Raw genomic sequence first — 15323 nt, forward strand, 5'->3', positions numbered from 1 at the left:
CTTATTTTGAAACTACTCCCAGTTCTAGATTCCCAATGAGAGAAACAACCTCCCAGTATCTCCACCGCTAAGCCCCCTTAAAATTGTACGTTTAAATAAAATCACTCCTTTCCTTCTAAACTCCAGTAAGTGTAGGTCTAATGTGCTTAGTCTTTCCTCATAAGACAACTCTTCATCCTAGGAAAAACCTGTTGAACTACCTCAAATGTAAGTATATCCTTTCTTAGAGAGGGAGACAAAACTACATAAAGTATTCTAGGTGTAGTTTCATCATTTTCGTGCACAGTACTTCCCTATCTTGTAACAAAAGTCTACATTCTATTTGCTTCTCAATTAGTTGGTGTACCTGCGACTAATGTTCTGTGGTTCAAGGACAAGGACACCCAGATGCCTCTGTACCATAACATTCTGCAGTCTCTTTCCATTTAAATAATATTTTGCTGTTGTATTCTTCCTACAAAGTGAACAACCTCTCATTTCTCACAATACATCCCAAATGCCAAACTTTTGCCCACTCACAATACATATCCATAGCCCCTCACAGACTCTTTGTTTCTTCCTCACAATTTGCTTTCCTATCAACTTTTGTACCATCAACAACGTTGCTTTCCATACAGTCGGTCTCTTCACCCAAGTCATTAATATAGATTGTAAATAGTTGAGGCTTCAGGGTTGATCCCTTTGGTACTCTACTAGTTACAATTTGTTTATCTGGAAAATGACTCATTTATCCTGACTCTCAGTTGCCTGTTACTTTGTAAATTTTACATCTTTGTTAATATACCACCTTAACATCATGAGCTCCTATCTTCGGCAGTAACTTTTTATGTAGCACATTGTTAAATGCCTTTTGGAAAACTAAATACAAATTTACTGTTCCTCTGTATTCACTTTGCTTGTTACATCCTCAAACAACTATAATACATCTGTCAAATGTGATTTTCTTTTCACAAATCCATGTTGACTGCCGATTGCATTATGGTTTTCCAAGTACCCAGTTACTATCTTTTTAATAACAGATTTTAGCATTTTTCCAATGACAGACTTTAAATCAACTGGCCTTTAATTTCCTGCTTTCCGTCTTCCTCTTGAATTGTGATGTTATATTTCATACTCTCCAATTAGCAGGGACCTTTTTTGAATCTTGTGAATTTTAGAAAACTGGAACAAGTTCATCCACTGTCCTTGTAGCCAGTCTACTCCATAAGGACATTGTGGGTCTACATACAGCACATGGTCTGCAGAGGTTCAAGAAGGCAGCTCACCACCACCACCTTCCCAAGAGCAACTAGGGATGGGCAATAAATGCTGGCCTGCCAGCGATGCCTGCATCCCATGAGTGAATAAGAAAGTGACTTTACAAGCCTATGACACAGCCCATTAGATTCAGGAGACTTAGCAGGCTTCAGTTCCATTAGCCATCTGGTACTTTTCTCTTGAGTGATCATGACTGTTTTAAATTGCTCTTTACCTGGAGTCCCTGACTTTTCTATGATGATAATTTGGTATCTTCCACAGTGATGGCTCATTGACACTACTCTTTTGCTTTTTATCTTTTTGTAGAAGCTTTCACAGTCCATTTTTATATTGGTTGCTAGTTTTCTCATACTCAATTTCTCCCTTTAAAAATCAACCTTTGCTGATTTCTAAAATGTTCCACATCTTCTGGGCTATCATGAATCTCTGCAACACTGTATGTTGTTTCTTACAATTCAATACCATTCTTAGTTCCTTAATTAGCCAATACAGTGCATTCTTCTTGTAGAGTCTTTCCTCTTGAATGGAAAATAGTTTTTGTTGAGAGTTATGAAATATCTTCTTAAACGTCTGTCACTGCTACTCTACCATTTTACTTTCTAGCCTACTTTTCCTTTTCCGCTTTAAGCACCTTCTGACTCTTGTAATTTTTTTTGACTTAAGATTGACACGAGGTTCAGACCCAAATTTTTCTTCTCTAAAGTACAAAATTCTGCCATGATATGATCACTTTCACTGAGAAGATCCTTTGCTATGAGGTAACTTATTAATCATGTCTCATTGGACATTTCCAGACCTAATATAACCTATTGTCTAGTAGGTTCCAGAATATATTATTCGGAAAAGCTATACCTAATAGAGATACTGCCTTTATGGGTCAGTGCATTGAGTATAGGAGTTGGAGGTCATGTTGCGGCTGTCGAGGACATTGGTGAGGCCACTTTTGGAATACTGCTTTCAATTCTGGTCTCCCTGCTATAGGAAAGATGTCATTAAGCCTGAAAGGGTTAAGAAAAGATTTACAAGGATGTAGCCAGAGTTGCAGGGTTTGAGCCACAGGAAGAGGCTAAATAAGCTGGGGCTATTTTCCATGCAGCATCAGAGGCTGAGGGGTGACTTTATAGAGATTTATAAAATCAGGAGGGGCATGGATAGGGTGAATAATGAAGGTGTTTTCCCCAGGGTAGTGGAGTCCAAAACTAGAGGGCATAGGTTTAAGGTGAGAGGGGAAAGATTTCAAAGGGACGTAAAGAGCAACGTTTTCCACTGAGAGGGTGGTGCATGTATGGAATAAGCTGCCAGAGGAAGTGGTGGAGGTCGGTATAATTACAACATTTAAAAGGCATCTGGATGGGTACATGAATATACAGGGTTTAGAGTGTTATGGGCCAAATGCTGGCAAATGGGACTAAATTAATTTAGGATATTTCGTCGGCATGGATGAATTGGACCAAAGAGTCTGCTTCTGTGCTGTACGTCTCTACAACTCTAATGAACTCAATCACCAAGGTATCTTTGTCAATTTGATTCATGCAGTCTAGATGAATGGTAAAGTCTCCCATGCTTTTTGCAGTATCTTTCTTACGTCCTCATTATTTATTTATTCTTTGTCCTAAGATAAGGTGATAATCAGGGGGACTTATGAACCACTATGTATAGTAACTCCTTTCCTTTGTATTTCTAATCGCCCCAAAACCAAGATAATTTCTCACCAGTGTACTGACCTGATCCTTGATTAAGAGAACTGCCCCTTCTCCTTTTCCTTTCTTCCTGTCCTTCTGAAATGCTGACAACTTTTGAATAATCTGGTCCAAACATGGTCATTGTACAACCATATCTCTGTAATGGCTATACCGTATTCATTTATTTCTATTTGTGCTCTCAATTCATCCATCATGTTACAAATGCCAAAAGCAACCAGATAAATTACATTTAATTCTGTCTTTTACCATCTTTCCCAACTCTGACCTTATTTTTTGATGCACTATTGTGTTTGCTCTGCACCTTCCTGCCAAATTCCAGTTATTGTTCACACTGCATTATTACCTTGACTTTTCACTTTAATTTTCCAAATCACTGCTCATGAGAAATCACCTCTATCACAGATGGCAGGTAGGATTTTCAATGTGACATAGAAGCATGATGTAAATCAGGAATGAAATGTGTCTGTATTGGATACATGGGGTAAAACTGGAAGGTGAGAAAGATGACTATCAGCATCCCTCACTTACTGTTGCCATGATACAGCAGTAAGTAGGTGGATACTAAAGGAACCAGAACCCATCCTTTGCTGAAATGTACATTCAGTGGACAGAAAATGAGCAACCATTCAATACTGGGTTAATCAGGGTCATCAATTAATGTAAGCTCAGGACTTTTCCCTAATTTTTTTCAGTTATCCAGCTCACTTCCAGGTGTGACCATGGAGGAGAATGCAGTCCCAAGTCTGAAGAAGAACACAGTTTTGACTTATTCTGCAGAAGAATCATATTGGATTTGAAACATGAACTCTGATTCTCTCTCTCCACAGATGCTGCCGGATCTGCTGAGATTCTCCAGCACTTTCTGTTTTCATTTCAGGTTTCCAGCATCTGCAATATTTTGACTTTATAGATATTGGTTCATTTGTCAAGCATTTTACAAGAAGAAGCTATCTATAGCCAGACCCTCCAAAATGAATAAAAACAAATAACATCGGAAAATATGTAGCAGGTGGAGGAGGTATGTTAAGTATTTTGAATAATGGAAATGATAACAGGGAGCAAACCTGTAGAACTCTGGAATTCTTCCTCAACTCTGTCAAGCAAGGCCTCCCAATCTCAGCTACTATGAGAAACAGCTGACCTTCTGTATAGCAGTTCCTGTAGTAATATCACCAGACACTGGAACAGCCAGTGAAAATTATGTTGTGCCACTCCATGCTCTAAGTCCAAAAACAACCATCTCCAATTCATTCAACCAACACCATTCTAAGAGTTGAGCTCATTTTCTTGGATGTCCTTCACAAGCAGTTGACAGAAAACAAATATTGGGGCTTGGGGCTAATTGTTTACCTTAGATTTGGCCACTTTAAGGTGATTATCACAACTAGGAATTTAGAAGTGTCATTTTGACTCTAACTCTGAGGCAAATCCTGACAGTGTTGTATCTCAAGAAACATGCTGAAATGTCGAAGAAAATGGAAAATTTCTGCTCATCTCTACTACCAGATCACATGTTAAATTGTACCAGACATGGATGCTGAGGAATGGAAGGGATGTCTATACAACACAAGTCAACAATCCCTCAGGAAATCCACCCATTACCCAGTGGCCTCAATAACTTTAGGAACACACAGCACCTCACAGGGCTAAACATTGTCGAATAATTTAACCACTGCTAAGTTTTTGGAAGTAGAGTTGATCAGACTGCCTGTGTTACTGGATGTCTTCGAAGTACTTGTCTAGGCTGCTGGTTAAGCAGAGATATTAGTGAAAGTGGACTTGAATACAGAAAATAATGCAGTTTGTGGCTTCTTGAGGAGTGGTTGGAAAGATGTATTACTTAATGCTCACCTACTGGGATTGACACAAAGGCTATTGAATTTGCTGAGTTGGCCGTTTGGCCACTGGGGAAAAAAAGGTTTTCTTTGATGAGGATGCATACAAATAGGGGGAATGGGGAAGAGAGGTTAAAGTCCCTGAGTGACCAAAGTAGAACCACCTATTAATCTTCATCCAACAAATAGAGCACGCCACAGTGCCAGGACGAAGAGCAGCAAAACAGATCAGCATCAAAAGCCAGTCAAAGCCAGCAAGGCGACAGCAACTGTAGACAACCACACATGTACGACTAAAGGATAGATCCATCAACAAGTCACAATCAGCATGGAAAGGGAGGGGGATCACTGCCGCATCGAGCAAACTTTGTCGACATAAAACATCTGCAATATATAAAAAAAGAAAAAAGATATTCAGTAGCATTAAGTACAAGCGACCATACTGGATCCTGTGGATTCAGTCTGCTTCAAGAGGAATTGATATTCTAGTGGGATTAATACCCAGCTTCTATTTACTAAATTGTTATTCTTCCATTTTCAATGTAGGATCGTACTTGCAAAGTCAACAGCTCTAGTGAATTCAGTGCCACACATTCAACTCTCATCGTGTCACATTAAACTTTTCACAATCTCAGTGAGTGAAATGAAGGAGAGAGAGGAGACAATCTTATACAAGTTGAAATCCCTGGGGACCTGGGGATAATTTGCCCTCTATTGCTGAGATGTATAAATTTAGAGCTTTCTTCTTGTATAAGCCAGGAATTTCAGCCAACCAACCACGGTGCTGCTCATTCCAGGCTTCCTTGTGTTCTGTTTATTCTCAGAATTCATCAGATCAAGGAATTTTCTAGCAAATTTTTAAACTGAAACAATTCGATATTATTGTTCAGATTTCTCAATGAACATCAAGAGAAGGCCAGGATTTGAGATGCAATTAAAATTAGGCATTTATAATGAAATTGGGATCTGAGCATTCCTTGCTTGATCATTTGATTCAAATATCTTGAGCTCTACCCTTTCTCAGATTTCTCAAATTGGTAATAAACTTCCAAGGTTAAAGGTTGGACCTTCAGTGAATATTGATGCTCAAGTTTGTAATTGGTTTTCAGACTGTTCACATTGCTTTGTTTTTTTGATATTTTTCCATCAACCTGTTCAGAGATGTTATGACATAGCTTTGGAACAGGTAGGACCTGAGCCCAGTTGTCCTAGCTCAGAGGTAGGGACATTATTGCTGTACCACAACCATTTTCAGCTGAAGAAACAAGCACTGTTTATGAACACCTAAATAGAGACAGAGGAACTGCCATGCAGTTAGGAAATGAATTGGAAATTATCAACAAAGTAAAGGGACAATCAGATCCAAACCTTTTGCGCATCACAGTTCTTTTTGTGAATATAATGTGGGAAAGCCCCAAATGCTTGTGAGGATATACGTTTATGGGTTTCTTTATCTTAAATCAACGATGGCCAGATCCATGAAAGCCCCTGCTCAGAAACTGATGATCAAGTGCCCAAAGAATGGTGCAGAGTAGAGACTTTGATACCTTCTGCCGCGGTGGAAAACAAGCAAAAAAAATTGATGGCGGGATGTCTCAGAATTCTATCATCATAGAACCTTCGCATCCCTTTGAAGTATCTTGTATTTTACAGTACAGTTCAATTTTAAAGACATGTACTAATGCAACCAGTAATGGTCTTCATGTTTCTGTGAAATGGTCAGGCACTTTCTGCGACTAAATGGTAACAATATTAGACTCGGTACTGTGATATATTAGATGGTTCAGTACAATTTCCAATCTATGACCTGTTACAATATTTAGATTTCTTTAACTTTGATAAAGAGGCATGGGAAAAATTTTCTCTCCTTCTCTAGTTCTTTCACAGTGCCTAAGCTGTTGTAATAATGGTCAATTTATGCTTGGTTAGGTGGTGGTAATGGCAAAAGAGGTGAAGACTATTACATGTCTCAAAATAATATCTCCAAATCCAAGTGTATTTCTGGTATTGCATTTTAATTAACTTTATTCCAATTCTGGTCCAGGTGAGCTGCAGTATAGGATTGAAATGGAAACATAGTGCCATGTAACTCTTTCCCAAATACTATTCAATGAATACACAAGAGATTTGTGGTATTTATCACCGTTATGAATGTAGCTTAAATCTACCCAATGTCAAATGTGGCCTTAATGGTGTAAATACATGCTTTTGTTCAATTGTTCATCATTCTCAAATAATTATTCCCCAATAATTCTCAATAGAGACACAAGGGAGGGCACAGACCACATGGCCAAGACTCCACATCTACCATTTGTCTATGGGATTTCAAACAGGTCAGTAGATCGTCAAAGATCCTGTCATCAAGATCCACTCCAAACTCCATGAATGGTGCTATCCTGAGGATCAGTGCTAGCGTTGGCTAATATCTTGTACTGAAGAAACTTGTTTATCAAACAAGCCTCAGTTGGGTACCTTGGACATGCTGTACCAATTTTCAATTGCTCATTTCTTTGGGGACTGATTGTGAATTGCTATCCCACTCAGAGAGAGAGGTAAGCCTTTGGAACTCTCTGTCACAAAGAAAAGTGATAGAGGCCAAATGTCTTCAAAAATGAGTTAGACATAGTTGTTAGGGCTAAAAGGATCAAAGGCTGTGGGGAGATAGCAGAAACTGGGTTCTGAATTGGGTGATCATATTGAATGATGGAGCAGGCTCAAAGGGCTCCTGCTCCAATCTTTGATGTTTCTATGCAATATGATGATGTGATTGATGTTATACATTGCATCAGTACAAGATATATTTCCAAACAGAGTGAAGTGGAATCAAATTAGAACAATGATTTTGCTGCTATTCACTAAATACATTTGAATGAAGAGAAAGAACATCTGAATGGAAGGTTTAAAACTCCCCAGGGGCAGTAGCAGTACCATTGTTATACAGGTATTGATACTTTACAACATGGGTTTCCATTGAATCTGAGGAACAGGAACGATGACACCTTTCTGACTCAAATGACTATCAGAAAGAGATATCCTGGACACAGACAAGAGACTTGAAGCAGACTGAATATACGGTGCCCAATGGAACGGAGCTGGTTACAAGATTGGTGAGGTGCAAAGGTGGCATGCTCAGAACACAAAGCTTTCAACACAAGAAACAGAGAAATGAAGAACGTCAGTTGAAAGGAAACATTGGCTAAACTTCAAAAAATGGTAGAGCCAGCTTCTAATGTAGCATCTACAAAATTAACAGAATATAGCACACGGCGCAGCAAGTTTCAAAACGGGTGCACAGCAGATTTCAAAATGGCGTGCATAGTTCAAGAAAATTATTTTATTAATTTTCCAAAGCCGCTGTGCTAGGGTGGCCAATTCAGATAAAATTGTAACAAGTTTGGAAACTGGATGCCCTGGCATGCCTTGTTGAGATGCCCTGGCATGCCCTACTCAGAATGCCTGGCATGCCCTATTGAGATGAGCTGGCAAAGGGACAAGCTCTTTCATCAGGAGAACATTAGGATTCCAAGCTGCGGAAAAAAAAGTCTGAGTTTAAACTATAAATAAATGTCAACATGGCATGAGTTGTTTAAACTGACAAGACAACTGCAGTGACACCCGAACTAATCCTCAGTTATGTTGTGCACACCTGTAAGTTCAAACCTCCTGAAAATATCAGAAGCAACATACTAAACAAGTTCTTTAAATGCATTCAGAAACAAGTCTTTTTTTAAAAAAAAAAGATACCATCCTTATGATGGTCATGCTTATTTCCTGTGATCAAACTATTCAGTGGGGATTTCAAAAAGATTGAACCATCAGAATCCTTCTCAACAGAATGATAAAAAGTTGCCTAAGACTGACTAACACACCAGAGAGCGGTGAGGACTCAGTGCTAAATGGAGCAGATCAATGATCTAGAGAAGTGTGGAACAGGAAACATTTCTGAATACTGCAATGCAGTGTTATCTGACTGCATAACCTTCTGACTCAGAGGTAGGTGAGGCCACTACTGAGCCAAAGCTAACATCTTTCATGGGATCTTGGATTTTCCTTATCCATGCTCATCATATTGACATCACTTACTTCCCTGATACTTGCTTTGGCTCAGTCAGGTTGCATCTTGGTGTCAAATTGAACTCTGGTCTGAACTTCAAAACCTCTTTTCAATCCATCTCCAAGATTGTTTCTTTACGTCCTGTGCCCAACTTCATCTCACTTCTACCGTTGTGAAATTATCTCACTAAGGCTTTCTTTGCTGGTTTCCCAATCTCAATCCCAGAAAGCTTAAACTTCCTTAAAAATCTACTGCCCACAGTTTGACCCTGTACAAAGTTGCACCCAACATGCTGAATCCAAAATTCTCATCTCAACTTATCTCAGTACATTTATCTTCGCCCTATGTCCTAGCCGAGTCCACCCCTTTGTTACTTTAGCCCTTCTTTCTACAAGTCTGAGCTGATTCTGCTCATTCATTTGCTCACAGGTTTTAAAAGCTATATAAACAATCTTTATGACCTTGCTTTTGATTATCTCCTTTACTATTCAAAATCCATGCTGTCCAAATGAAAACATTTATTAGATCCTTGATGAACTAGTTACTAAACTCAAAGGGCATCAATAAATTGTCATTTTGTGTTGCTGCAGTGTCTCAGAACTCTCACATTAAACATTGACAGAGGAGGTGGCTGCTTTTCAGAAGGTGAAGATATTTTATCAAGTGCAGATCATCAAACATTTTACGAGTAGGAGGCAAGAGACATTTTTGAAGGAAAGGAGCATGATTCTTAAAGCCAGTTTAGCAAGGGAGAAAAAAAACTCTGCATTTTTGCAGGTTTCACTGCAGTGTCCTGTCATTCGCCATCTGGAACCCACTGAGAAAGTGATCTCTTCTTAAAAGATACAATGGAATCCATACACGTGCAGCCATCATGTGAACAAGGAAGCAAGGCCACAGAGATTTTCTTGTTTTACTAGGGAATTTCCAGATTGGAGAATAAACTTATTTTATTCACTGCTTTCCAGTTTGGTCAGATTTGGGAGGCCATGTCTTATGATTCCAAGAACAGTTAATTAAGATTTATCTGAAGCTACCTATTACTGAGTTTACAAGTCGCTAAACATAATGGCTGAGGTTGTGAGATGAGCTGCCACACAACTCATTTCTCACATGCTGTTCAATTTTAGAATAGGCAGAGAGTGGAAACAACTTATTTTGTAACAGGGTACGTTTCTTTTCCAGACAGCTCAATCTATCTTCGCTCTACAGGACAGCAGCCAACCATTGTTTGTTAGAAGTGTAGAATGGTCACGCTCACTTAACTTTCACTCTGCAGAAGGAAGTCCATGCATGGGCGTCTCTGCTTGGGAGGCTCACAGACAAATACAGACTGCAGTCAAATACGGAACTTCTGAAATTTAGTAGCTCGTACAGTTCTTGTACACAATCAATGAATGAATGTGGATATTTAGCCATCCATTGAAGTTCTGTTATAATTATTCTTAGTATGACTATTGATATGAGGTTCTAGATATAATCAGTGCTTTCTTTTCATCATTCTGTTGCATACTGTAGGATTCCAGTCTATCTGCTTGATTTTGGCATTCCATAGACATAATATCTGTAATGTATATCAATTGGCTGTTCTGAATATATTTTGGAGAAATGTGATTTAATTTCTATAGCATTTTGGTCCAGCATATTCCAGGTCATAGCGTGAATGAGACCTCCCTCAGTGTGAACCAGTAGCCCTGGGGCCAAGCCTTAAGCTTGAGACATTTGGTTTCCAAACGGCAATTCCAGTTGCCAATAGTTAGTGGTCCCTGCCCCGTAAGTTGTGTCATGACTGTGTGCCATTGAAGGCACCATTCTCGGCGTGAAAGAGCTAGTCCCTTCCCATCATGCTCTAGAGACCTCACCAACCTTCCCACTAAACTGAACCAGGGTGAGCGGTCGTAAAACGGGTCCTGGCCATCATGGTGGATCTGGTACCCTTCGTCTCCCCCCAGGTCAGAAAAGGGATCATCCAGAAAGGTTTCATCGTCCAGCTCCTCCTCCTCATCATCATCATCCTCCTCCTCCTCCTCCTCCTCCTCCTCCTCCTTCCCATCATGGTGCTCATCTGCGAGCTCAGTGATGTCAGAGTCAGGGTTCGAGAAGGTGGGGGAGGGGGTGAGATCAGCCATGCGCTCAGTCATGCAAGTGTTGAAAATGGGAGAACTAGTACAGCCAGAGACAGGGGAACTAGGGTTAGTACAAGACAAAGACATGTTAAAAAAAAAACTCATCATTCCACCAAGCTGTAGGAAACTCTCTGATTGACATTTGAAGTCAAGAGTCTGCACAAGTCCTCGCTATAATCTGAAGTCAGTAAGTTTGGGGCAGAAGTTGTTTCCTACTAACTATCTGTATATACAAGGAATTCTTGTCAGGTTGGCAATAGACAGAAAAGGGCAAGGTCCAACTGAGAAAAGACCTTAGTGGGAAAAAGCTGACATAGGTTTCCTAAAATAAAGATAACTGGGAAACTGCATTAAAATATGACATGACTGCAAAAATTAAAACCAGGTGAACAAATGATGGTGTAAAGTGATCTCAGTGCTGAACTGCCAATGGTGGGATACTGATCTCCACTTCACAGCAGCATCAGCTTTCCACTGCGGGTAGTATCACTGGCATATAACAAAATAATCACTGGCTTCACCTGGGTATTTGCCACTGTCTCCTGATCACTTCTGACCCATCTCTTGCTGACCTCATAGATCTCACACTTGGTTTTGGAGCACGCCAATCAAATTGAATGCCCTATCAGAGTATTTCATACAGCAAAGCTTGCACTTGGCATCCACATCACTGGACAGTCACAGGGGCATGCTGCTGCTGTTCGCACTTGCAATAAGTTATATAGAATCATACAGTGTGGACAGAGGCCATTCGGTCAATTGTGCTTATACTTGGTCTTTGGAAGAGTGAGCCAATTAATCTGCCTCTTCTGATCTTTCCTAAAACACTACAAATTATTTTTATCCCCTTTTCAAGTGTATATCCAATTTATTTTTAAAACTTTAGAAATAATCTGCTTCCACCATCCTCAGGCAGTGTATTCCAGAACAAAACATCTTGCTCCCTAAAAATATTCTGCTTATCTCCTCCCTCGTTCTTTTTGTCAGTAACTGACAGAGGCAAGGCCGAGAAGAACAATCAAGCATCTATGGTGTGACACGATACACCTACCATTCAACTAATGTAAGATTTTTTAAAATGTGAACAGTGAATGATTTTTGCTGGTGTAAGCAGTCAGAGGAATTAAGGGAAACCAGCCAAAGACTAGATCCAGGGATTGGAAAATTAGGCACTGAAGATCCCACCCACAGAACAATTCTCATCTCCCTCAATATCATTTCTAAAACACAGGAAAATGATAGCAAAATCAGGAGTGGATGTTCATTTGGCATTGGTCTTTAAGACGGGAGGTGTATGAAGATGTTTAGAAGACTAAAGTACCACCACTAGTCAGCAAGCCCTTTTAGGTCCCACTGATCTGAACTCAACTGAAATTTACCTGATTGAAAATTTTTTAGATGCATAGTTTCAGCCCAGGCTGCCTGCATTTGTCAATACAAATCAGAATCAGCAGGCACATGGATTGATAGGTGAAGTGGATGCCCAGAATGCAAGTTCACAAGGAAACTTTCAAAATTCAACATTTTCGAGTGAATTGTACAGAAAGTGTAACAGCATGTTGCAAGAAATCTTGAAAACAGTACTCATCATTTATCAGGGATATCACAATATGACAATCATTCTCTACACTCAATCCTCAGTAACAATATTTACTATGCATTGATCTCACTCTCTTTTATTAGAAGGGAATGTCTCTTTATGTGACCAAGAAAGGCCTTAATCCTATGTGTCATGGACAATTGACCCATTTATCCAAATATTGCAGATCACACAATGGTGTCTTTCCCAGATCAGATGGAAAATAGGTATGACAGAAGATACGGTATAGCGGGTGACTTGTACAGTATGCACATGGGAAATGATCACTGCAGGGTGTGGAGCATAGGAGTGATTAGTACAGGTTGTGCAACATGGTCTTTATTAATTGTGTTTAGTTCTACACAGTTGGTAAGCATTAACTGGGCATTCGCTCGTGCCCCTATAGATAGATGCAGACTGAAACTCTGGTTGCTATTTTAGGGGGTGGGATATTTTTCACCATAAATATTTCTCACATATTTAAGATGCGTTATGACACACCTTCGGGACTTGCACCTGTGCCTCCTGGTTGCTTGTTATAACATGTGACTGTGTAAATAAATGCATAGAAAGTATATATAGATTGGTTTCAGTTCTATCCTTCACCAACTGGCTTTCTGGAGTAGAACATTGTAGCAAAGCATGATTGTCTGAAAATGAAAGCAGAAAACTTTAGAAAAAAGTCTGACTGAAAGCTTCAATCTAGAAGTCATTGTGGAAAATATCAGCAAGCAAATATTAATTGTTGGATAATGATTAACCTTTGATCTTTTCAGAGTCTCAAATATGTGCCTAGTGGAAAAACAAAGTGGAAATATGGATGCAACTGGGTTCCATCTCAGCCGAAGAAGAGCAGAGTACGACTCGACGTTTTGATTCTGTCAAAGAGGAAAACCATGGGGAAAGTATTTTGTAAGCTGGATGTCCATTGGTTGGGCAGTGATGAAAATGGATAGTAATGAGTTATTGGATGAAATTTAGAGGAAAGGTAATTTGTCAAAAGCATACGATTCTTGATTGGATGTTTGAACAGGCGGTTATTTAACGGAAGAATAATTTCATGGACATTAGCGGATTATATTTAAGGATTAACAAAAATAATTTTGGCTATCCTCAATCATTATCAGCACTTAAACTGACAAATTGCTGGAGAAACTCAGCAGGTCTTGGCAGCATCTGTGGAGAGACAGCATAGTCAACATTTTGCGTCCAGTGACTCTTCTTTAGATCTGATGGTAGCTAGGGAAAGACGGTATATGTACTGAAGACAGGAGATGGGGAGGCTTAAAGGAGAAAACAATAGGTGGAGGTGGAGCCCAGAGACAGAAAGAATGACAGTTGAGCAGACAAAGAAACAGATGATGGTGAGCCAGACATAAAGCCTGATAATAGGGACCATGAGTAGGTGAATATAAGCAGGTTTTGGTGAAAGCAGCCCATGTTATAACAAGACCAGGGGTGTCAGGTGGGTAAAGGACATGGAATGGAGTGTTCAGGTCTTAAAATTATTCAATTCGATTCCCTCACACCCCTGGCCCTGGCATCACATGGAATGCTTTCATCATAGTCAACTCATTTTCACCCACCAATGGTCCTCATTAGCAAATTTTCTTTGCTCCCAGCTCACCATTGTCCATCCATTTGTCTGCCCAACTGCCATTCTCTCTCTCTCTCTCCGTCTCAGGGCTCCAGCTATCATTTACCCCTCTCCACTCTATATATATGTGTGTGTGTATATATATATATAATCTTTCCCTAGCTACAATCTGTTCTGAAGAAGGATCACTGGATCTAAGATGTTAACTCTGCTTTCTCTTGACAGATGCTGCCAGGCCTGACGAATCTCTCTAGCGATTTCTGTTTTTGTTTCAGATTTCCTGCATCCGCAGTTCTTAGTTTTTTTTTGTTGAGCATTGGAATGGCTGGCTTGAGCTAAGATATCCTGTACGGACAGGTCACAGTTCTAACTAGTGTTTGGTTCTTTGAGAAGGGGACACTGTTAGATTTGATGTTTGTTGCTTTTGAAAAGCTAGGAAAGTGGTCATTTTCTTTGGCCTTTGTGAAACAAATGGAGCATTCCACATGGCACAAAGAAGATTCAATGATTGCCAGATTTCATAACGATAAAGATACTGGATTGCAATTGTAAATATAATGGAAAGATTGAAGATGATCAGAATGGGGATGAAAGCACCCTAAACACATTTGGTTATTATAGTAAGAGACAGAATTTTAATAGCAATAATCGATAAATGAATTTATTACTGGGGCCATGCATTTAAGGTGAGAGAGGGAAAGTTCAAAGGAGATGTCAGGGGCAAGGTTTTTTACACAGAACGTGGTAGGAGTCTGGAATGTGCTGTCAGGGGCAATGGTAAGGCAGATACATTAGGGGCATTTAAGGGACTTTTAGATAAGCACATGAATATGCAAGGATTGGAGGGACATGGACCAAGGGCAGGCAGAAAGGATTAATTTAATTTGGCATCATGTTCGGCATAACATTGTGGGCTGAAGGGCCCATTCCTGTGCTGTACAGTTCTATGTTCTATAATCCCGGAGATAGCCAAAGGAACTGGTGGGTGAAACTAGAACAAGAGGGTGAAGCCTCAAAATTAATGGGAGCAGATTTAGGATTGAATTGAGGAGGAACTCCTTCACCCAAAGGGTTGTGAATCAGTGGAATTCCCTGCCCAGTGAAGTAGTTGAGGCTTCCTCATTGAATGTTTTTAAGGCTAGGATAGGTAAGTTTTTGAATAGTAAAGGAAT

At 39.8% G+C, this 15323-nt stretch overlaps 1 protein-coding gene across 1 annotated transcript in view; it reads right to left on the bottom strand.

Annotated features, from left to right (window-relative positions):
• Positions 1 to 15323, bottom strand: part of kif1aa (kinesin family member 1Aa) — a 269784-nt gene that overhangs the window by 70009 nt on the left and 184452 nt on the right. Inside the window, exon 26 of the mRNA XM_048604503.1 lies at positions 10716 to 11036. Within this exon, the coding sequence (XP_048460460.1) occupies positions 10716 to 11036 (321 nt within the window). The remainder of the gene's footprint in view (positions 1 to 10715; positions 11037 to 15323) is intronic.

This window comes from Rhincodon typus, chromosome 13 (assembly GCF_021869965.1).
Source record: "Rhincodon typus isolate 14 chromosome 13, sRhiTyp1.1, whole genome shotgun sequence".
Lineage (NCBI taxonomy): Eukaryota > Metazoa > Chordata > Chondrichthyes > Orectolobiformes > Rhincodontidae > Rhincodon > Rhincodon typus.